This window comes from Pygoscelis adeliae, unplaced genomic scaffold (assembly GCF_000699105.1).
Source record: "Pygoscelis adeliae isolate BGI_AS28 unplaced genomic scaffold, ASM69910v1 Scaffold356, whole genome shotgun sequence".
In the NCBI taxonomy this organism is placed as follows: domain Eukaryota; kingdom Metazoa; phylum Chordata; class Aves; order Sphenisciformes; family Spheniscidae; genus Pygoscelis; species Pygoscelis adeliae.
In genome coordinates, this window is record NW_008824949.1 from 248,836 (window position 1) to 272,693 (window position 23,858).

Below are 23,858 nucleotides of genomic sequence, written 5' to 3' on the forward strand. Positions count from 1 at the left end.
TTGTTGGAGATCTGCACCAAAAATACAGTCTAAATGCAGTGCAGGTGAAAAGCAGTGATCTTTATGAGCTCTGCCAGTGAAATGGAAAGCTGCACAGCCTAAGCAGGAGGGAAAGTACTTTCATTGTTATTGCATGGTGTGCCATTTTTGTTAAGCTCAGTAGTTTAATTCTTTATAAATATTTTTTCTGTACTTTTGGAGAGTTTTTTCTCCTTTTTGATAAATCAGGCTTTTATCAAGATGATTTGATGTTAAGATTTGAACGATTTGGGGACTGATTGCTTCTCTATTTTGTTATTTTACTGTCTCTATTTTGTTATTTCACTGTTGTATTGTGCATCAATCCCTTTTTTGCATTTGATGAGAAAAGATTTTTGAATTACCAAATTAATAGAGATTGCAAAGGGGCCCTGTGGTGGGAATGAACCTGCCAGGCAACGACTCTTTCATCTGGAAAGACAAAAATCTATATGAGAATGTGGAAAGGGTGGAATTCATTGCTCTGTGCAGTTATACCAACAAGGAACAAGTTTTTTTTTTTAACCAAGAGTATAATCACACTCTGCCTGCAAGGACTCCTTGCATTTAAAAATGTTGTTTTAAGAAGTCTGTTTTATTTGATTCAAGACGCTGGTCTAGTTATTCTAATTTTCATAGGATGAGACACTAATGAAATGGAAGTTACTTTATGATTAAATCCCCTTCCACCATATTTGCAACAACTGGGACTTGGTTACATGATGATTTAGTCTTTAAGATGGTACCTCCTTATACATAGAGGATGAGAAGGTCTTTGAGACCATGTCTGTACTTGTAATTCTCTGCTTGGACATAATAATCTCAGAATCAGTACTGAGCTGAATTGCTTTAATCCTACTGTTTCCTCCAGTGAAAAATGGAAGGTGGAATAAACCCACTTTCCCCATCCTATATGTGACATTTATCTCAGTGATAAGGAAGGTGCTTACGGAAGGTTTGTTTTAATTGCACTGATGGGGGGAAACAAACAAAATTATTTCAGCCCTCGTGTATAAGTAGGGCCCAGTTCCACTGAAAGCTCCTTCCAGGGCGGTGGAGCCCAGTGTGAGCCTCATCTTCTGCTTGGAAGCAGCACTGCGGGCCTCAGTTGAAGAATCACCCTTTCTTCTTTGGTTTGTTTTTCCCCTGGTTATGGAGAGACATTTACTTTGCATTTGGCTCAGACCACAAGAAGCTTTATTTTCACTTGTGACAGCTGTTCAGTGAGAGTGAAGCAGCCAGTTCCTCCTTTATGCTTGTGATCCAGAACAGGTACAGTGTCTGCTGGTGTCTCTGCCGGTGCCCTGAAGAGCTCAATTTCACGGGAGACGGCAGAACAGGTACCTCGTGCAGTCCTTGGCCTGTCTGCTGATGCGCCCTTTGAGGATCAGTTTAATGCTGGTTCTTTTTGTGTGAGGAAAGGAGGAGTGTTTACAGGAATTGAAATCACCACTTAATTTTACTTGAGCTGTATCTGAATATATAAAGCAGGGGGTTGTTCAAAGGTCTTCTCCCACCCTTCTAGCATGCATCTTCACCTCCCCATGCTAGGGGAGGTGCTTCTCGGTGCTTCTGGACACCCACTCCCTTTTCCTACATATTGCATCCATAAACTGACATCTGCCACCTTTCTCTCACCTGTCTGTCAGCCCTGTTTTCTTCTCCTCCTAGTCCCTGTGCTCCCTGTATCACCCTTGTCTTGAGCAGAAACCATTACGCCAGCAGTGACTGGAGTGAGAGCTGTGCTCTAAGGCTGGAGAGATGGGAACTGCTGCCTGTCAGCTGGCTCTGTAGAAGCATCCACCCCACACCATGGATAAGCGCCTTCATGTCACAGCTGGGAGCTGTTGCTCCATACCACTCTGAAGTGGTTCAGGCTGGACAGTTGGGGGACCTTTGAGCAGAGACCAAAGTCCCTTATGAGCCTGCTTTCTTCTTGGGCCAAGGTTGGTCTGATACTCCCATCTGTAAGTATGAAAATATCAGGGTTTGGAAGAACAAGGCAATGTATGCTGAAAAATATCACTCTCTCTTTGAACAGTATTATTTATCCACTTCCTTTGTCCAGTTCATTAATGACTTAAGTAGTGGTTGAAATAACAGAAAAGATAAGTCCGAGGTTTTTTTAAGGCCATGTTTGAATATAAATCTGTTTTCTTAACATATCCTCTTTCCTTCCTCTGAGACATTTACTATCTTTTTGTGTTTAGAGCAAGGAGAAGGAATGAAGCATGTGCTTTCACTGCCCTTGAACTTCGTTGCAAAGCTGGCCCTGCTTCCCCCTCGGTTTACTTCACTTCTTGTTGGTTTGCCTCTCTGTCTGCCTAATGCATCAGCTTGCAGGAGGATCCCTTATAAAATGGAAACCTTTCCTGTGAGGCATTCCTTTCCACCCTGTAAAAAGTCTTCGCTGTAAATTTGCTCCAGGCTTACTAACCACTTTGCACCAGAGTCATAAATTTGAATAACTTCACAGAAGAGGATTTGCCTGAAAGTGGGTCACACAAACAGCCCTCTTCAGGCAGGGGCTGACACAGTATGGTACAGTAGGCTTTCTCCTGTATAATAAAATAAAATAAATGACAGCAATTAGCTTGCTTGTTCTGCCATAAGCCTTACACCTCTAGCACTTCTGTTCACTTTGGGACAGGTTTTAGGCCTGGAAGGAATGCAGAGTTAGGAATTGCTATGGAGTGATATCTCCGTAATATCAGCAGGCTGCAGACATTTAACCGCTTAAATGCTCGGCTCAGGATTGCAATAGCAAGATGTTACTCCTTCTGTTAGGTAATAGCAGGGAAACATAATTTGAGGGAAGTTCGGATGTGAATTTTGAGGCTGTTTTATGCCAACAGTAGCTACTTCTGCAATGTCTGGGCTTTTTGTCTGTAAGTCAGAGGTCCCCAAGCAGTGGTGGGTGAATTGCTTCTTGGTGGTGTGGAGCGGTGGCTTCCAGCTGCATACAGGGGTGCAGTTACACCAGCTGTGAGGGGAACACCTTCACACCCACCAGAACTCACACTTAGCTGCCTCACTTGAATTTTGTGATTCCTACCCATTTTTAGCAGGTGGGAAAGAAGGACGATGTTGACTACAGGAGGAACTTGCAGCTTATTCCACATGACAAAGAGAGGATTGCAAAACTTTAAAGCTGCTTCACTGTCTTTTATTCTCCCTTAGCTTGTTTGTACAGTAATGGCATTTTACTTTTGTGGTGTTAGCACAACAACAAAAGTTTGTAGAACTTAATGAACTTAAGTAAGTAACTTGGTTTAAGTCATTTTAAGGGAATGGAATACAGACCTACCAGTACCCTGCTTTAACTCTTGAACCTGTTCTCTCCTCCAGCTGGCAAATTAAATCCAAAACACAGATGAAGAGAAATTATTATTGTCAGCACATCCACCTTCTCAATAGAGATGGGTTAGACTAATTAACAGAATAGCTTTCCTAATACTGAAACTTCCAGTTAGGTGCTCCTGTGGTGAGTTATTCAGGTGGAAGTTTGATGCTTATCAAGATACTAATACCTTTGTTTGGAGGAAAGAAAAGCAGCCATCCTTGCTGGATGGTACAACTGTAGCCTGTTTTCAGGCTAGAACAGATGTTGTTCTGGAGAACTGAGTATTGTGCGTGTCGCAGTGAGTTCCCGTGGCGTGGGAAGTAATTCAGACAAGTACAGAGTCCAGACTCTTGTCAAACGATTGGCTTGAACTAGATGCTTCACTAATTTCTTTTGTAGACCTTAAACATTTAAAGACCTAATCCAAATCCAGTTGATGTTAATTGAACCTTGTATTACCCGGGGGGGAGGTTTGAGGTCTTCAACTGAGTCCTGTAGCGCACTACAATCATTCCAGACCCTTCTCTCCAGCCTGCTGCTCTCCTCTGCCTAATGTAATCTAATACAGTGTCCTTCTCATTGCTTGCAAGCTACCGGCAATGATACAAATAATGATTATTACTGCATGCCAACACTTTTGGTCTTACCCTTTACTGGGTATTTTTCCAAAATAAAAGCTTTAGTGAATGAAGAAATTATGTTTCTGCCTTGAATAGTTGGGGGAAAAAAGTAACAAAACCCACAACCTTGCAAATGTGAAAGCAATGAAGGGTTTTAAACCTGAATCTTACAGAAGCTCCGCTGGGCCATGAGATGACTTTGTCATCTCAGTACAGTATTGCTTCCAAAACCTAGTACTTCCTAGTACTTATAATTTAAGTTTCAACATTAACTGTTGCATTACTGATCATTTTGACAGAAACAAAAACTGCTCTGAAGTTTTTATTGCAGAGTAAGTGTGTGGTCTAACTTTAATTGACTTAGTTGACAAGGATTTCATGACTGTCCTGGGGAAGCAATTTAGTTTGTTGCCTGATAGGTGACAGGAAGTTCCACGACTTTAACTTTCTCTCATTCAACTTCAGGCCAACACCCATAGCTTTTTAACAGTATGGACTCTCTGCCTCAAACAGTTCAATTTTCAACTTGCACGTGATCATTTATACCCACATAACAATTGGGATTTTGTTTCTGAATTTTTTTGGTTTGTCTGGCTTGCTCTGTTCTTGTTTGTACTTCAAATGACACTTCAAGTCACTCATCTAGCTGTTCGTCTTGCACAGAACTTGTGGTAAGCAAAGATGAAGGTCTCAGGCACCTACCTGCCTGCATATGTATATGTGTGTATGTATGGGTCTCTGGTTTCAATACGAGAAAGCTCGGGTGCAATGGCAGTTCAGCAAGCTGGATCATGTGGCATTATTGGAAACACTTCTTTATGTTGTCATTGCTGATTGCAGCAAAGTGCATTTTCCTTCAGGGTTATATAAAGTTCATATGATTTCAGAGACAGCAGAATGGTATTTACAGCTAAGGGGCTCCCTTCTTTGCAAATCTTAGAAAATGTATGGGATGTCTGGTGGCATGAAGCAGCATTCTGATTTTTAGATCAGGGTATTGTGGCACCACATTCTGCTCCTTTAGCTTCCCTTTTTCTTAGGTCAGTATAAGCTGTCACTCTGCTGGCCTGCTTTCATCTCCTCTGTGCCCATAGAAAGCTGGTTTGCTTGGGGATAGTACGTCTAAAGAGGAAAAGGCAAGTGTCCCCCATGCATGATGCACCTCCAGATATTTAGAAAATGTACCAATCTCTCCAAAAAGGTAGGTACTACTTTGCAACGTATCCTTAATTCTTGGCACTTTGTCTAGGTATCAGAGGGTGAGATGGAGAACTCACACTGCAGTTGTATAAATAAAAGAGAAAGGTGGGAAATAGATGCGATAGTGCCATCTATTAAATACCAATTGTGATTACCTAGCTTAGGGAATGATCTGAGATGACTGATTAGAGGTTCCATGCTGAACCCTTCTCTGTGGTGCAGTCCTGATGCAGTTTCTTTCATATTTATCTTCAGGAGCTTCTGGAAGTGGGAAGAGGGAATCTGGTTGTGTGACAGCAGCCCTTGGCAACACATGGAGTCACAGCGTCAACACCAGGCTCATACTACAATATCATGACTTGCTGACAAGACAGGTGAGAACTTAACAACAAAGAGAATTTAAATAAAGCTACACCAGCAATGCTTGGTCAGATGGGCTAACTGTGTCCTTCAGCCCCTGTGGTCATGCAGTGTGTGTTGAGAACCTGTCACTCTACAGCCAATTGCTTATTTGCGGTGGGGGGCAGTCAGTGTCCTTTGCTTTTCAGGGATGGCCATTCCTCCAGTGCCTCCCTGTGTTAGGATGGGCTTATCTGAGTCACAGGACCTAGCGTTAGCCTGTTGGCTCAGGCATAAAAGTTCCTTGAGCTTTTAGTATATTTCACGTTGTGGAGTTGAAGGGTAATCCTTAAAGTGCTTTCCTGCGCAGGGATTTGGGGGCAGGAGTAGGAGGCTGGTCCTTTCACTGCCATGATTGTTTTGCTGTCATCCTTTCCACTCTTTGTGCCAAATTTCAGCTGTGACTGTTAGGACAGGGAGCGCTCTATCTTCTGCAGCTACTGTTTGCAATTGGAAGCTTGCTGCCTGCACCAACAAGCTTAACTTTGAACAGTAAGTGTGGTACCAATTTTCCAGAAGTATGCCTGCAAAAAGCAGAATGCTTACCCCTTTCACTAAGAGACTTCATGCTTTTGAGTGAAATATAGTAGCATTTTTTACTGCAATCTTCACCTCTTAATTTGAAAAAAACCGTGAAAAACTAGGAGGCAAGACATTTGGGGTTTGATTGAAGGAATAACTTTCTTTTTGTTTTTAAAAACATCATAACCCATGATTTCATCTGTCCCTTGGGATATCTGCAGTTATAAGCTCTTTGACTTTATCTATTCTGGTTTTGCATTGATGTAACTCTTTCCAAAGGCTGTGACCCTCAGTCTTAATGCTATTGATTTTCTGCCCGTTAAAGTAGAGCTGTCAGAAAAATTGCTGCACAAAATTTGTACCATCTTACTCCTATAGCATTACTACCCACATGCATTCAAATTGGTGCTCCTGGTTTTACTGCCACAACACAAGGTCTCTCGCTTTGAGGTTGCAGTCTTTAGAGCCAGAGGAGAGGAAGCCATCCTGTTTTATTCTGCTCATTAGAAGTAAAATTATAATGATGGCACTTCTGTTCCTGTGAGTAGTGGGCACTGTGAAGCAGCGGTAGTTCTCTGGACTCTCAGGTAGCAGGTTGTGTGCGTCAAATGCAGTTAGAAAAGGCATCTTCTGGACTCACTTCTAAAGACCGAGCACAGTTGTATAGAAACATACCCTTACTGCTGCTGCTCTTATAAGTTCTCTATGTTCTGCTTCTTATTCTGGTCTGTAATGACTTCTCCTTTTCTACATGTGTGTGCAAAATACAAAGCTGTTCACAAATTTCCTGGATCGCTTTGGAGGTACATGAGAGGTGGAGTTGGCAAAGGGAAAAGGGCAGAAACTGGGCTCTGTGCTACTTCATGGTGCACAAAGTCAGCTAAAAAGGATTAAGAACATTCCTCTGGTGGTGGAAAGAGGGAGCAGTTTTCCTAAAGAACATTCGGATATTAAATGTAGTTTTTCTTAATTTTGTTTGAGAAGTAATAGATCGCAAGTATATGAAATGTTGTTTTCAAGCCTTTAAAATTCCATTATAAAAAATATATTATGTTCTGCTTAAAAAAAAGCGGAGTTTTACTCTGTTGCTAGCTGGGTTTATCAGGTGAACCATGTTGCTTGCATGTGAAGCCATGGGCTCATTCTGTTTTAGTTAAGCAGAAGAACTAAATCTACAGTGAGGAAAAACAACCCTAAAGTAAACATTAGTATATATTATTAAAAGCAAAGTAATTTGAAACAGAAGCGTGATATAAATAGTGATAGGTCTGTGAAGTCCATCAATGAAATGGGATATGTCCATGATGTCCTGTAGGTATTTTACTGTTGCTGATATCTGTGTCCTTTTTTTAGATAAATTCTCTTTTCTTAAAGTCATAGAAATCTTTCAGCTAGACATGCAGTTTCCAGTTAGAGGAAGGCATCTAGAATTACCCTACCTGTCGCAGCACTGTATTGATTAAATTACTATAGTTCTACACACATATGTTCTTTCATAATTGCTTTATACCCACTTTCAGAAACGAATTGTGAATAAAGGTGCCTCAGTTCTTGAAATGACATTTCAGTCATCGTAAGGTGGTTCTGCCAGGAGGTATTGGGTATCAGCACTTTGAAAATCAGCACTTTTCAAGGAAGCTTAACTTGGAGGTCCAAAAATTCCCAAGTCAGTAATCATTTTTACAAATTCTCATATTACTGTATTAAAAAAAAAAAAGAAGCCTGTGATTATCTGTGTAGTTTTAAAGTGAAATTTTGCCCCAGGAAATTACTGAAAGCACACAATTGTCCCGGAAATTTGGGTGAAAAGTAGTGCAAAAACAAGTTTTCCCTGCTTTTCACAATTTGTAACCCTGCAGAATCAATACTGTTCAAGGAATAACCTGTGTTTTGTTCTGACCTGCACAGCAGACGCAATTTTTTCTTTCAAAACTAGAATTCATTCTTTCTTCAGTCACTTGACCTCCTGAAGAAGCTCTTCCTGGCTTTACTTTCTCTCCTTCTTTCCCTGGAGGAGCTGGGGCAGTGGTGACAGTCGGAGGGATCTTCCCTTACATCTGACTTCCATGGTAGTAGAGCCAGCATACTAATCCTCGCTGGGAAATCCTACCCATCAAGAGAGAAAGCACCTCTTGAGATGTACTGGGCCATGAGGCCCAAGGGTGGTATTCTTCAGAATGTGAAGTGATACGTTAAGGAGGATTCAAGCAAGCAGTTTTCCAGAACCATACTATCTTCTGGACAGGACAGGCCACTGAGCTGCTAGATGCTTGTTCTTAGTCATGCAGTATTCGTTTCTGGGAAAGCTTGGGGACGTAGTCCCTTTTCCTGAAACTTTGGGGAATGCCAGGGCAGCAGGTGGCAGAACGAGTATGCAACAAACCTAGGGAGATTAAGCATAAAATTCCTACGCAGGAATTTTTTTTCTATGTTAAGCAAAAGATTCCTTCATTTTGTTTGTCCAGCACACATTTTTTCAGCCAACTATCCCTTTTTCCACCCCACCCTCCGTATGTCTGGTGAACATTAATAAGACAGCGGCCAATTCAGCAAAGTAATGAAATTTCTGGGACATCCTCCCTGCCTTAAAATCAATTAGGTTTGCTTTATTGCTGGAATAAGAACAGGTTTCTGAACAAACAAATGAACTTTCCTCTTTTGCCCCCTTCTAGAAGCCAGTGTTCTGGTTTTGTTTTCCTCCAGGACAGAAGTAACACCACTGGGGGAGGGCAGAAGAAGGTTTCCAGTCTACATTTAAATTTGTTATGCCACCAAAACCCAGAAGCATGGACTACAGTGTAGGAGTCTTGTAACTGCTGAGGTTGGACTGAGCTGCACGACTTCCACAGAGGCATGGTGGCTTGGGAGAATGTGGGAAAAGTTAATTGTTTCACACAAATGGGTTCATGAAGGGAATTTGCTATTATCTTTATGGATACTGATACTTGGTTCTCCCTAAGCACTCTTGTAAGTAGTTAACCATGACGTTTGTTTTCCTGAAATCCATACATAAACATGGAGACCCTTTGAGTTTGGGCCAAAACCAACAAGGCTGCACTAGAAACTGTCAGACTCCTCAGTTATACCCCTATGTGTATAATTATCCTTCTTTCCTGAACTGGAGTTAGCAGGCTCCAAGGTTACTGTTTTCATGTGTGCTCAGCTGTCTTTGGGGGACAGCATGGTAGGGTTTAATATGTTGACATGCTATATTTAACGTTTTATTCTTGTCTGTTCAAGATGGGGTGCTGGATTAAGTGAGACACTGGCCAGATCTGAAATGGCAACTTCTATGGGCCTGGTTTATTTTATAGTTTCCAAGGGATTTGTGAGACTCGTACTATTGTGTTAATGTCTGCAACGTTTTGAAATTATCAGATAGAAAATGCACATAAAAGTGTTATTTTATAACAAATCAGTGTTTTCCTGTGGTATTTTCAAGAAAGAGCATTTAGGATTGAGATATGGGCTGGAGCTTTCAAGCCATGCCAGGTAAGCTGTTGTGCAGCAATTTTCCTGCTTCAGGTGAAGTGTTTCAAATGCATAAGTATATGGTGACTCATTCTTAAAAAAACAAAACAAAACAAAAAACTCTTCTCTCATTCAGACTAATGCCAGACATAACTTTTGTTGTGTCCTTGGTTACAGACCAGCTGTTTTGTCTTGCTCTGCTTACTATCATATGAATAAGCCCTGAATAAGCATTCCAAAATTGTGATGGTGAAGTAACCATGGTACTCGCTGGCATGGGGAAGGGCTGGGAGAGTGCCAAGGGGAGTGGGGATGAAGTTTTACATTTATGTGACTTGCTGAGGCCAACTGCTATGATTCTTTACCTTAAATTTGTTCTAATTTTAGTGAAGCAGTTCTTTCATATTGTACAGATGTTTGGCTGTAACTCTACCAGTCATTGAGAAGATATATTAAAAATAGAAATAATGTAACTTGTTGCAGTCATGATGGTTTCAGAGCATAAGTGAGACCAGATTTCTCTCTCCCTGTAAAACATTGAAGGTAGTTGTTATGTTGGACTCTCTAGCTGTTGGATAGCTGTCCCGTTTTAAAGATAACACCAGGTGAGATTTTCATCCATAAAAAAGGGAAGCAAATAAACCACAGAAAATAAAACGATTTCAAACAAAGCAAGTAGGCTGTGGAGAAAAAACATACACCAAGTACTACTACCTGGGGTTAACACTTTCTAAATTTTGCCTTAATAATCTGGAGGATAGCAAGTACAGTAATGAAGTTTGGAAATGGCATCCAACTTTTATGTGTTGAAACATAACGGAAGATTGTAGCCTCATGCTATAAAGGGTTCTAATTACTTTGGTGAGATGGTAATATTTGCTGGGGAGAAAGAAGAGGCAGTGAAATGTAATCAGACAGAACATGTACTGAAATCACTCTGAGATGGAAGGAATAAGGTCTAATACAAATAAAACACAAACAGCATTGGTGTGTTTTCGTCTATTAACTTTGTAGCAGTTATAGCTACCTACTAAAGCAAATGGAGAAGAAGAAAATGCAATGAAAAAAGGATATTTTTAGTAGTCTTAAACATAGTTGTGGAGTCAGATGAGAAGGATGGAGATGGCCACTAGTGTTGAGAAATGCAGACAGAAAGCTTTTCACCTACTTAAGTGGGAGCAGAGCAGAAGCTAGTTCAGTCTTTGACATGATGGGGCAAGAAAAAGCCCATAGAGAACTGGGCAGTGAAATCAGTGTTTGGCCGAAGGAGGTGACTGAGGATGTGTGAAGGTTGCCCATCGTTATGTGTGAGGCAAGAAGTATTACTCTTTACATTGTCTTCTGCTGAGCTGGAATTTGGGGAGACTCAGGAAAAGAAGTCCCAGTACCCTAAACAAGTACAGAAGAAAGCTCTTGCATGTGGGTTTTTAGCAGAATTATTAAGACAAATTAAGTGTCATTTAGCAGCTGCGATCCATGTCAGGAAAAGCTGTCTCTATATGCTATATGAATCATGTTCATTGTACAGTAATGCAGATTATGTACATAGTACAATACTTTTTTTTCAAGTCTCTAGACATGAGAAAATCTGCAGATGGCAGTGGATAATGAGGTCCAGTAAGCAGTGATAGAAAAGGGATGTGGCTATTGGGTTGCTTTAAAATGGAAGTGGTGTAAAGTGTATATCTGTTCTAAGCCATCTTATTGTATAATGTGCTTATCATATGGGAAATCAGCTCTGTGAAAACACGAAGAGAGATTTTTTATATTTTTTTTTAAGATAAGAATGATTGTATGGAGTCATGCAAGGGATAGGACATTTTGCAGGAAAGTAGATTTTTTTCAGGTGAGATTAATTTTTTATGCTTCTCCATTATGGAGTATGCTGCTTTTGAAGAAATAGCTGTGGAAAGACTGCACGAGCACGTATTTGAATTCTGCAAACCCTTCCATTTAAAGAAATTTTTTTTTCTAGGATACACAGTTTATTTCAGAGACTTTTGCCTCCCCTCTGCTATCGTTTGAATATTTTGAATCAAGACACAATGAAAGATTGTTATGGCCTCAAATTTCCATGCATGTGTACAAACCACATCCTTTAAAATACATAAATGAGAAGCTTATGGGGTTTTCTTCTGATTAAAAAGGCTCTAGACTGATAACCCTTATGACAGAAAGCTTTTGCTTATCCATAGATCATATACAAGCATAAGCAGCAATATGAACTTGAGTTGCATGTGAACAGGATGAAACTGGACACAATGCACAACTGTAGCATAAACAGATGATTATCGACACAGTATGATACTGACTTAATCCAGCAAAAGTGCCAAATGAAAGGATGCCATAAAAATAGAGAATGTTCATTAACAAGTATTTGGAGTTCAAACATCACTAGGTCACTTACTTTCCTGACTTGTGTGTTTATTCATGTCTCTGCAGTAAGCTTCCTTCTTAATGGACTTGGGGGGGATGGTCATACAATATAAACATGTCTACATTAAATGGGACTGGATTTATGGCCCTGTCCTCTTAACAGGACAGTTCTAGATAGAGAAAAATGTTTCCATCGTTCTTGAACAAGAATTCATTTACTCAGGTGCTTATATAACACTAATCAATTTATTATCTAAGAATCTAAATAGAAATGAAAGGACCCTAGATAAAATGGAATAGAAGAGAAGAAAACCTTTAAATAGTTCATCTTTTTCTCTGTCCTTTTTTTAATAAGCATTGCAGGTTTTCTTAATGAAGATTATTCTGATATCAGATTGACAAAATATAGCAGCAGCTGTGCAAACTTCAGACTCATAGATCTGTAGTTCAAAGCATCCTAAAGAGAGAAGCAGGAACGTCTCTGAGGCAGAGAGGCAAACTCAGTCATTAAGCTGTACTAAGTCTTCCTATCGAGGCTGGTGGCAGAGGTGGGTACTTGCTGTTAGACATCTTTGACTGATAGGCCAGTCAGCTCTCAGAGGAGACTCCTCTTTGGTTGCTGCTAACCTGCACCAGTTACAAGTTAACCATCTCATAGTATGTTGTATTTTCGAATTACTATGCAAGCATTTGCTGACTGATCTCTGCAATGCCCCTGCCAGGTGCTCATAACTGAGGAAACTGAGTCATAAATAAGTAACTGGCCAGAGTAAATCCTTTGCAGCTGGGAGCAGAGCTGGAATCTTTTCACTGCTACTTATGTGCCACTAAGCTTGATCTTGCTCAACCTTTACTGCCTATGTTTCAGGCACTTAAGAAGTCTTGGTACCTCCTTGGAGTGTGTAGTTCCTCAGCTGTGAAGGTACTCCTTCTGCTTCGCTCTCCAATTTTCTCTGTAGATTAACTCACCCGCTGAACTGGTTTTAACTGTGGTCACTGACCTCTCTCCTGAATCTCTCTCCTTAGCGTGCCATAAGCTTTTCTTCATCAATGTTCACCATTAATAAAAGGTTAATGAAACTGAGACTGTGGCTTGAGCTTTATGGCAAAACTCTCTCTCTGCTTCCTTGTTTCCAGTTTCTGTTGATACCGTAACTGATTTTTCTAAGCCTCAGCTCTACAAGTCACCTTGCATTCCTATGTCTGTCCTCTTTGCAGACATCAAAACTTTTCCAAGTTGTGAGTTCCCAACAAAGCGAGGAGCTAGCACTTAAATTTTTGGATGATTAAAATGCTTGTCCAGACTCTTGTCTTCCGTATTGGTTAATGCAACATCTTCATTTCTAGTATTATCGACCCCATTTTTTTTTTCCTGTTCCAAACATCCCACAGAAAATAGAATTCTTACTTTGGTGAGACCTACTTAGTCACAGTGACATTATTGTTTTAATTTTTACATATTTTCTCAGTTCCGTAACTGGGAAAACGGCCTTTTGCCTTGGTCTAATTGATGATTGTGCACCTTCATGTTAATCAGATAGCAAACTCTCAGAAATCAGGGGTATGTCTCCTGTTCTTTATTGGGAGCCACTTAAAGGTCAGGATAGGAGGGGTAAGATTAGTGTAACAAAATCTGTTCCGAATATAAGCAGAGAACTTCAGTCTGTGACGCTGTTAATCCAACGCCCTTTACAAACACTGTATTTACAGTTCACTAAAACAGCATAAAAATGGGAGAGAGAAAGAACCAGATATGACTTTCAGGCTCTGGTCTGAATTGTCTGAAAAATGCTCTGTTTGTAAGCTTAAGCCCCTTTGCAGAGAGGGAATGAACACAAATTCCCATCCTGTTTATTTACAGAATCACTCTTCTGGTTTTGATTGGACTTCAGTGTGAGTTTTCCCCTCAAAACAGAGTGGAATTAACCTAGGGCAGATTCTCTCATCAATATCTGAAGTGTCATTGCTCCTAACATCAGAGTGGCAATGACCGAAGTTGTTTATCCTTGGAATGCCTTGGCAAATGCCCCGCCTCCTGTCTTCTACCAGATCCTCTTTTTTTTTTCTGTAATTGAAAACAAGCAAACTAAAATGTCTAACTCAAATTTAAGTGTTTATTATTCAGGAAAGTTCTGATAAGTCTGTCTTGGAATATAGTATACTTAAGGCTTGGAGGCATTCTTAATAGTGAAAAAGATCAGAATATCATTATGAAGGAACTGGACAACCTTAAGTAGTGAAAATATAGTGGAATATAGATTGATAATATCATCAATATCAATATATAGATTGATAATAAGTGGAATATAGATTGATAATAGAAATAATCTGTAAAATAATATTGGGCATGACAAATGAGTTTCTGCTTTACATAAGGAGCATACAAGCTCAAAGTGAAGCTAATACTGGAGTTGTTTAGTTTATCACAGAAAACCTAATTCAACAGTGTAATGCAATCATGAAAAGGGTCTGTACTATCCTAGAATAGATCAGGCAAGGTATTTTCAAAGGAAGGACAAAAGTGTTTGCACCATTGTGGAAAGGCACTGGGGACATCTCTGGAATACTGTGTATGGCCTGGACATTTATGTTCAAGCTGCCTTCTTCTTTCTTCTCTTTCTACTTTCTTCCCAGGTAAGGTCTGTGCTAGATAGAATATATTTATTGACATAGCAACAAGTTTGAGTTGTCACTGGTAAAAAAATAAACCTCAGATAAAGTTTTAAAACCAGACAAACTTTGACATATTGACTTCAGTGGGCAAAATGCATCGCACCTTCTGTGAAAAGGTAGTGATCAGACATGATCCCCATGTTCAGGCATTACAACTTTTATGGTGCTCTAAACATATTAGGGGAGAATCATCTCAGGAGTTTGTATATCTAGAATATTATACTTCAAACTTGAATTTTTGCTTGTTTTATGAATCTAATGTCATTGAACTGTTCTAGATTGACAACACAGGAGAATGACAGCCAGTGAGTGGCGTTCAAAATCTGTTGTACAGAAAACAGTGTCTTTTCTTTGGTTCAGCCTTATCAGTATATCTACCCTGGGTAGGATCAATTAATCTAGATGGGATTGTTCTATGTAGACTTTTTGATCTTTGATCTCTGTAATTCCTGTCTATGGTATCAGTGCCCTTAGCTGTGATCTAAAAACAGGCTGAAAAAGAATAAACCCTCTTAACTGCTTAGAAACTGAATACAGACTACTCACCCACTTTAAGGAATAAAAGCAATTTTGACATGCCACTGCCTGAGATGGACTGCACCGTAAAGCAGAGGGGGTTTTGATGGTCTCCAATGTTGGTGACCTGTTGGGAGCTGCCTGGCCAACTTTATCACGTCTACCCATCATATTGCGTCAAGAAGATAATAAAATATATAATTTTCACAATATTACCTTCCCCTGGACTGATTGTTGTAACTGTTGGAAAAATACGGTGGGGATTTTAGAACACCTGCTCAATCAGGAATGGAAGGGTGTGTCCAGGAGATGGTAGTGTATTATACCCACATTGTGGAAACATTGGAAGATACTTGTGACTAAAAGGTAAAAGGCAATATAAATAGCTACCTGAGCTGTCCTGCTTCCAGCTCTCACATGTAGTACTTACGCTGTACTTTGATTAGGGAGAGGTATGTCCTCTGGATACATATTAACAGAAAACAGTAAATTCCTCAATCCATGTTGAAGTTCAGTGTTTCTGACAGGCTTGAGATTGACAGATAACTTCAACTTTTCAGATACTGGTAGGAAGGAGTGTAAAGTGCAGCTTGGTTAATGAATGGCTTTTTCCTTGAGTATTCATATTGGAGCAACACTAAATTGGAAATAACTAACCAGGTCACTTGTCAATAAATGCCCCTGTCTCATCAAAAAAAGTGACAGACCTGGGTTGCAATGTAGCGCATGAGGCACTACTAACGTTGTTCTCCACTGGAAAGAGCTCATTTGATTTATCTAGGGTTTGCAAGGCCCTTTCACATTTGCATCACAGTGATGGTTCATGGTCTCCCTTATCAGTCATTTCGTACAAGTGAGCCCCGAGTCTCTGGCAGAAGTTCTTGCACTAGTCCTGAGTGAACAATCAACCTTGGCTTTTTCTGCCATTTGACTTAATTTGGCTGTGCAGATGTCTCTACAGTGCAGATGTCTCTGCAGTTCAGGGTGTTTACATGCTCCACAGCACTGAACTGGAAGATATGGAATTTAGGTTGCAAAGACACCTGAGCTGGCCTTGTACAGAGCTGACAGCAGTCCAGGAGGTTTGTCTTGGAGTCTGAGCCAATAAAGCCTTATTAGACCTGAGCGAGCACTGGCATTTTACTTAGCAAATTGATGTTTCTGGTCCAAATTGTGTGTTTGTTCTTCACTGTATCTCAGTGAAGTTCTTTCTCTTATTGTCACTACTTATTTATCTATCTAAAAATAATATAAAACTCTGTACCCATAGTCATCTCAAGCTACAGATAGAAAGTCACCTAATCCCCTCTTAACTCATGTTGATGTTTCCAGCTGGATGCGGTACATCTCTTATCAAAAACAAGAGGAAACTACTTTTTTCTCCTTTTCTCATACATTTTGTCTTACTTCTCACTTGTGATCTTATAATGGCCATCTCAGTCTTCATTTGAAATAACTGAGAAGGCTGAAAAGAGAAAATAAAAGTGTAAATTAGCACAAAAATATTCAAGGAGTTTCCTACTCATCTAAATTAATTGGTATTAAATATAGAAAAAAGTCAAACAACTTCCTGTAAGAAATGTAATAAAGGTTACCATTTGGGTGCCATTGCAGGAAAGAAGAGGTTGAGAGATTTTTTTCATCAATTTTTTTCCTACAGTTGTGCATTTTCATTGCTATGGCTACGTTTTTGTCATAATAACAAAAATAAGTTTTCGAAAGTTCACACGTAGTTAAGTTCCCTAATGCACATAGACCAATCTGAATTTCTTACGCATAATCCCCATGCAAGATAATAGCTGAGTCGTAAATGCTACTCCCAGTAATTTTGTGAAAAGAATTACCATTATGTCTGGTTTTTGCTTCTGTTTCTTCTCCAACATAAAAAGGTTTATTAACCTGCTGATTGTTATTTGGGGCATGTTATCATCAAAAATTTCAGATCTGATGGGTTATAAAGCAATATTTCGGGTCCTAAAGGGCTGTCCAGCCTTTACTGCATCTATGCCATGCACTGCAGCAAGCATGTTTGCCTTTACCTGGGGGGGATTGGTGGGGATCCACTATCCTCTAGAAATGTAAATGAAGTCTCCTGAAACATTTCGTGTTTGTTAGGGAAAAGTTTTTCGAGGACTCTGTTATTCAACGGTGGTATATTCAGCAGTACGGATGATGTTTATAAGGCCATTAAGCTTTCTTTGAACACATTGTTTTCCACTTCCTTGGTAAAATCTCTCCCAATAATGTTCTTGCTAGAGAAAATCTGAGTCTTGTAGAAAGATTGAAACTAAATTTTAAATTAAATCTATCACCTTTTCTCAACACTCATAAAGCATGACAGTACTCCAAAAGCACAGGCATTGCATCTGTATGTATTAGCTCACAGATCTGTTAGCATTTTTTTTTCTTGTCCTTGTTATGTGATGCCCAGTGTACTCTAAAATATACTGTACTGAGGCTTTACGTAAGATAATATTGCTGTCTCTCGCATGTGAATTTAGCAGTGTTGTGTTAGCTTGTCTCCAGGGACTTTACTTTTAGGAACAGAATAAAGTGAACACACAAAAAAAGTTGGAAAGGGTTTTTGTTTGTTTCGTGTCAAAAGCATTTTGTAGTCAGTAGTGTGGGTGAAAAATATTTATGCTGTGGTCTAGGACTTGGTTGAATCCCAATCTTTTTGGCCCAAGTCTGGGAACTTAGCATTATGCCTTTACATCAAGGAGGCATGAAGGGGACTGTTGTTTTTACTGATGTCCAAAAACAATGAATGCAGGACGGGGACAGCACACTTGTGATGCTCTTTTACAATGGTTTAATTTTCTTTCAATTTATAAACAATAATGTTGAGCTTTTTCATCATTTAATTTTCTTTCAATTTATAAACAATAATGTTGAGCTTTTTCATCATTTAGAAAGCCAAAAGAAAGTGAAAGAAGGTATGAGTATTGGCTCAATAAAGATTTGAGACACATTAGAAACAGGGATTGGGGTTGAATTTGCAGCGGATAGTTTTTTATCTGTAGAAGATAAATATGTTGCTAAAACTATCATAAAGAAGGTTCATAGAGATCTGAAGAATAATAAAAGTAATAAATCATGATGGCAATGCATATGCTAATTACATACTTCAGATTGTATATTCCTTATGTTGTGCTGGTGAATTACACCGAGCTGATCATCCATGCAGTGATGAGGGCTGGATGCTGTTTGGATCCCTATCTCTGCAGACGTGTGCGCAGAGGACCCAGCAGCATCTTTGTCTGAGCATGTGGCTGTGTGGAGGAGAAAGTGCGCAGCTGCTGGGCTTCCATGCTGTCCTCCCCGCTGGTCCCATCTCTTCCAGGCCAGTCTGGCAGGCTGGGTGGAAGCAGCCATGTATTCTGAGAAGAACTGCTCTGGTGCTATTGTACTGGTACTCCCTTAGGAGTCCTTCCCAATTCGGGATGCATGATCCCAGGGATAAGGCAGTGTTCCAACATGTGTCATAAATAAGAATTGTATCCTTCAGCCCTTTTCTTATTTCCAGAACCAAAGTCAAACGGAACAGTATGGAAGGCTCTGAAGAGCTACATAAGCTTTATTTTCTGTTGTTCTCAGTAACAGTGTGCCATAAGTCTGATGAGTGACCACAAGCTGCCGCATAGGAGAGTTCCCTAGGGGGCTGTGTTTATGCTACCCAACTACTTTATCCAGCCACAGCAGCATCCCCAGATCCCTTTTCTTGGTACTGTTTCATTGTGGTAACCAGGACATGCTGGCTGGCCAGCCACTTTCCTGTTTAGTAAAAGCTACGACCATTTTCTCCTGAATTACCCTTCACATTGGACAACTACCAGGACTTTGGGCCTCAAAAGTATTATAGCGTAGGAAATCATCGTGGCCAAGCTCTTGTGAAGTTTCCTGGCCTCTAGAGGACTCTCCACTGGGAAAATTAGGAGAGACTCGGAAACAGAAAACACGACAAAATTCAGTTTACAAAGTAGGGAATAAGGCACGTGGCAGGGAGACAGAAAGCACTTCTGGGAAGAGGAATTTCACAGGGTCTGGTGTTACATGAGCAGAAGGGAGCCGACTGGCCCTGCATACCCCATATTTCACGCTGGGGAACTTGCAGCAGAAGTCTGGCTTAAGTGGAAGTATACTGGAGGCAGCCTGTTTTTGTGCAGTTCCCTGGCCAGGTTGTTGCAGTTCAGACACAATTTCGATAAACATCTGGGAGTGCATTTTCTTTTCCAATTAAAAGTTGAAATCGCCCAATGTTTGCCTGGCAGTACAGTTCCCTGCCACTGAAGTTATTCTTAAGTACATCAGGCAGGAAAAGGCACTCTGGGTTAGAGGGTTCAGGGGTCTGCTTGCAGTCTGGGAGAGGACAGCTGAGCAAAAGAACTGTTTTGTTAGATTTGGCCTATTGCATTCAGGACAGTTGTTGCTCTGGAGTACATCGGGCAGTTCACCTTGGAAAGTTTTGCTTTTGTCGTCTGTGATTGTCTTTGATACTCATTTGAGGTTTTGATGATTTCCGTCCATTGAAGTTATGTTTACTCAGTCCAAGGATATTCAGAGCTCCTCATTATAGTGCCTGAAGCTAAAACCATGTCCGAATGGCAGTACGTATTACGTGCTGAGCTCTCTCACTTGAAATCCAATGTTTGGCTCACTGGAAGGACTGGAACAATTTGCAGACTGGTCATCTGTTGCTAGCAACTGCCTGGATAGGCACAGCCAAAACACGTGCCTTTGTTCTGGTTTTATGAGAGGGGAAGGAATTGACCCCACTGAATATTTGAGAAAACAGATAGCGGAGCTGTTGCTTATTGATCCTTCTGCTGCACCCTCTGGGTAGGGGAAAGCAGGGTATCTCTGGAGCTGGGCCTACCTGGTGGAAAATTAATACAGTGAAGTTGCTACAGATGTCTACCTCCATGCCTGATTTTGGGCTGAAGCAAAGGAATGCTACATGATTTTCATATAATGGCTCGATAAAACAGGGCAAAGTTACGAAGAAAACTCATGAATCCTGATTCCCAGGTCCTGGCATTATGCACTATGAAAAAGTCCTTTATGTATGTATTGTTCTTTAGAAGCAAGATCTGAAGCCAGCCAGGTATAGCAGGGCTTGAGATTCCGAGAGTGTCCTCTTTCCTGGACTTGTCTACTCCCCTGTTTCTCCTCTAGTCTTAAAAGATTCTTGGGTTTCATTTCTATCTCCTCCTTTTGTTTGTTTTCCTTCCATTTCTTTCCTTTGCAAGTATTGAATGTCTCCTCTGGGAGTAAGCCTAGCCACATGTGCATGCAATGGTGGTTTATTTTTATTGGAGTCATTGCCTGTGACTGTTATTCATTACTATAGGAAGAACTGCACTAACAAACTGCTCTGAGAGCTTTTTTTTTTCTGTTGTAAAATGTCCTGTTTTGTCCATAGCCATTGAGAGTATCTACAGCCATCATTAACACATTGAGAGTTTGGAGCTCAGACACTGGTACTGCCTCCTGAATGTCCTGTTGTGTCTGGTGTTGCAAAGCAGAATCTCAGCTTCTCTCAGCTTCCTTGCATGTTGTCTGTTTAGGTCAGCTTTTCAACCATCCGTCCACCTCACTGCTACCTAAGCAACTTAATTGGCCTCTGCTTGGGGAAGAATTTGTAGCTGCACAAAGCTAGTGCAGTCACTGACTACTGTTATGGCCTCTCATGATAATAAAGGGTACAGCCAGAACACCACCAAACAAGGCCTGCCTGTTGCCATGAAATGGCTGATTCAGAAAAGGCAAGTCAAAAGTAGTATAAAGTGCTTTTATATCTCACTTGCACCTCTAGTCTTGACTCTGGATAAGTAATCAGCAGCCCTATTTCCTTACTTTTATTCTCAAGTTATCACCCATTTCTGTGTCACTGTGGGCAAGACCACCATCCCCCACCTTTAAGGTCATGTAAGGAATTCCTGGTACTTCTTTAAGATGAATCTGTAGCATAAAGAATAGAATTATTGGTAGTTAAATTAGGAGCATATGCTTAGCAGAAATGTAAGTCAGAGCTTAGAGATGTAAGCAGCCTAAATAATTTCACATAAGACAGAGCGATGTAAAAGCAATGAATATTAATTAACCACTTCTGAGGTCAGAGTGGAGCACAGTGAGGAAAGGTGAGTGATCTGCCTAGGCTTACCCAAAAGAACATAGGACCTTAACCTAAAAGTTAATGCTAGAATAAAACAGACAAGAAGTGATTTATCTGAAATTTGGCTAATATTGCATAGGTTCATGATTTCTAGAGATTTGTTTTAAATGTTTCAGAATCTCTGCTTCCCACTAGCACTGACTTTTAAAATCAAAGTTAATCTATCAGAATTTGGCTGAGAAGGTTTGATTTCTTTGATATTAGTTTACATTTGTTAATGTAAGTGTCATGCTGATATTTCAGGATTGAGATTTCTTTGAATTCTTTATCCCATGCTGAATCCATCTCACGTTTTCCCTCAGGCTTTCAAAGGCTTTCCCTTCACTAATTTTCTTACTCAAATTAGTGTCCACTGCTGCTGTTTCCCCTGCAAAACTGTCTTAAATGCATCTCCATTTCTCCCTCCCTCACTTTTTCTTAATATGAGAGACAGGGACTTCTTGGCTTTGCAGTCTTATAAATGTTCTTTAATATATGGAATTTGTATGCATTGCACTAAAAGAAAATAAACTGATGTGCTGCTACATTTTGGGGGGTGAGACAACAGCAGGATGGTCAGCTGCCTTTTGAGTCTGTTCATTTTGCTGTTGTTTCCAGATGTGTGCTAATGGACATTTTTAAGATGTACACACAAACTCTGCTTGCCTACTTTTCTGCACTAATTGGTTTGGATTTATGGAATGCCTCTCATAAAGTGTCTCTAGCTGCCATTGTTGCTTTTCTATAAAGTAGTAGAAAGGAAACTCATTCCTAAACAGTTTCCTCTGGACAGGATTTTCTTGTGGGGGAAGGAGAGATATAATCCATTTAAATTGCTCTGTAAAGAATTTTATTGAGTTGTGGCCCATTAACCTGGCCTTGATGAAAACCTTTTTGAACAACTGGACTTCAAGGAACCACATCTCTCAGGTGCTGTGCATGGCACAAATGAAATTATAGTTTCCTAAGAAACCATTTTAATTCCAATTGTGATTTTTTAAATTTTTTTTAATGTGTACAAAAGTGGTAGGGACTCCACATCTGCTTCCAGTACTGGGGCATGTTTGTAGCCCCATCTCTCACTGTTTGCTCTCTAGTGCTCAAGACATCTTAAGCTTTCCCTGTGTCAATCCACCAAGTTTGTTTTTACCAGGTAGAATATATGTGTGGGGTCTAGATGATTAGAAAGGCTGAAGGATGACTGCATATATCTCTTTTCCCTCAACCTGTCCGTTCTACCTCTTTAATCCCAATCATTATACAGCCTGCCCAGCCTGTAGCCTTTTCTACTGACGGCAAGCATACAGACGCAGACAGTACTGCTGGGGTGGCTGAGCTTTCTTCTGCTTGAAAGGGGAAAATCTGTGCATAGAGAGCTTTTCCTTGCAATGGAATTTGAAGGAAGATACAAAGCAGGGGATAGTCATTTCCATAAGAAAATATAGGCCCCTGATAAAGTCAGACAAACTCTACAGTGATTTGCTTGTGAAGGCAGTGTGATTGGATAACGCCTTATTCGGATTTTGGTACTGATATCAGCTATACAATCTTTAGAAATTTAATTTCTGAACTTCAATTTACCTAAATGCATAATGGGGATATTTTTTCCCCAATCTCGTAAAGCCTTTTTAAAATCTACAGATTAAGTACCATATACAAGCAAATTGTTGTTATCCCAAGAATCATTTGCAGTGGGAGATCAGTAAATTGTTTATGGGTATATCCTGTGAGCTTAGTAAATGATTGCAGGATACCTAAACTACATTTGTTTCACCATAACACTGGAAACGTATTAGGGTCACTTTTTGTTTCTGCAACAAGGAGCAGTTACCTCCCAAGGTAAATCAGAACCCATTGTGAGACTGAAGCCTCAGAGAGCTCCAAGGTCTAACAAGCACTAGTGTTTGGTGAGGCTTGGCAGAAAACACAACCATTTTTTCTCCTACCTTGTAAAAAGCCATCCCATTGTCCTGAAGGATACTTCTGCGTGAAGAGGGAGCAGGGGACAACCGGTGTACTGCTGTGTGAAGCCTTGGTGCTACTGTGGCATTAGTGCCTGTTAGGGAACTCTTGGTTCTCTCCTTGGGCACCTTTCTGGTGGGCTGGAGGCAGCGTGACCTGTGGGACTGGGAATGAGAGCTGGCCCTGGGAACTGGGTTGCAGCTCCTGCTCAAAAGTAAATGATCTGCAGAATAAGGACTGCTGCTTTCCTTTCTAGACTATATCAAATTCCTGCACATAAGGCCCAAGAAGAACCAGAAGGGAGGGCAGAAAAAACAGTTATGAGGTCTGCTGGGATATCTGATGCAAAATCAACTTTGTTGTTTTCCTTACTGGCTTTTTCCTGGGCTCTGTTACAGCTGAAAAAACAACCCTTCTAATCTACAATAAGAAGGGAAATTCTGGCATGAAGATTGTCCACCCAGACATTTGGCACAATTGGGGGAAAGACTTGTTTAGCTTAGCACTGATTTTATTAGTATGTGAGTCTAACTGAACTTTGAGAGATAGTCTTTTCCCTGTTGACTGACACTGTCGATGTGTAGGTTTCCTTCTCAATTCTCAG

At 40.4% G+C, this 23,858-nt stretch overlaps 1 protein-coding gene across 1 annotated transcript in view; it reads left to right on the top strand.

Annotated features, from left to right (window-relative positions):
* The window catches only part of RAD51B (RAD51 paralog B), a 411,873-nt gene that overhangs the window by 248,829 nt on the left and 139,186 nt on the right, over positions 1 to 23,858 (top strand). The window contains exon 9 of the mRNA XM_009325571.1: positions 5,437 to 5,555. Coding sequence (XP_009323846.1) covers positions 5,437 to 5,555 — 119 coding nt within the window. The remainder of the gene's footprint in view (positions 1 to 5,436; positions 5,556 to 23,858) is intronic.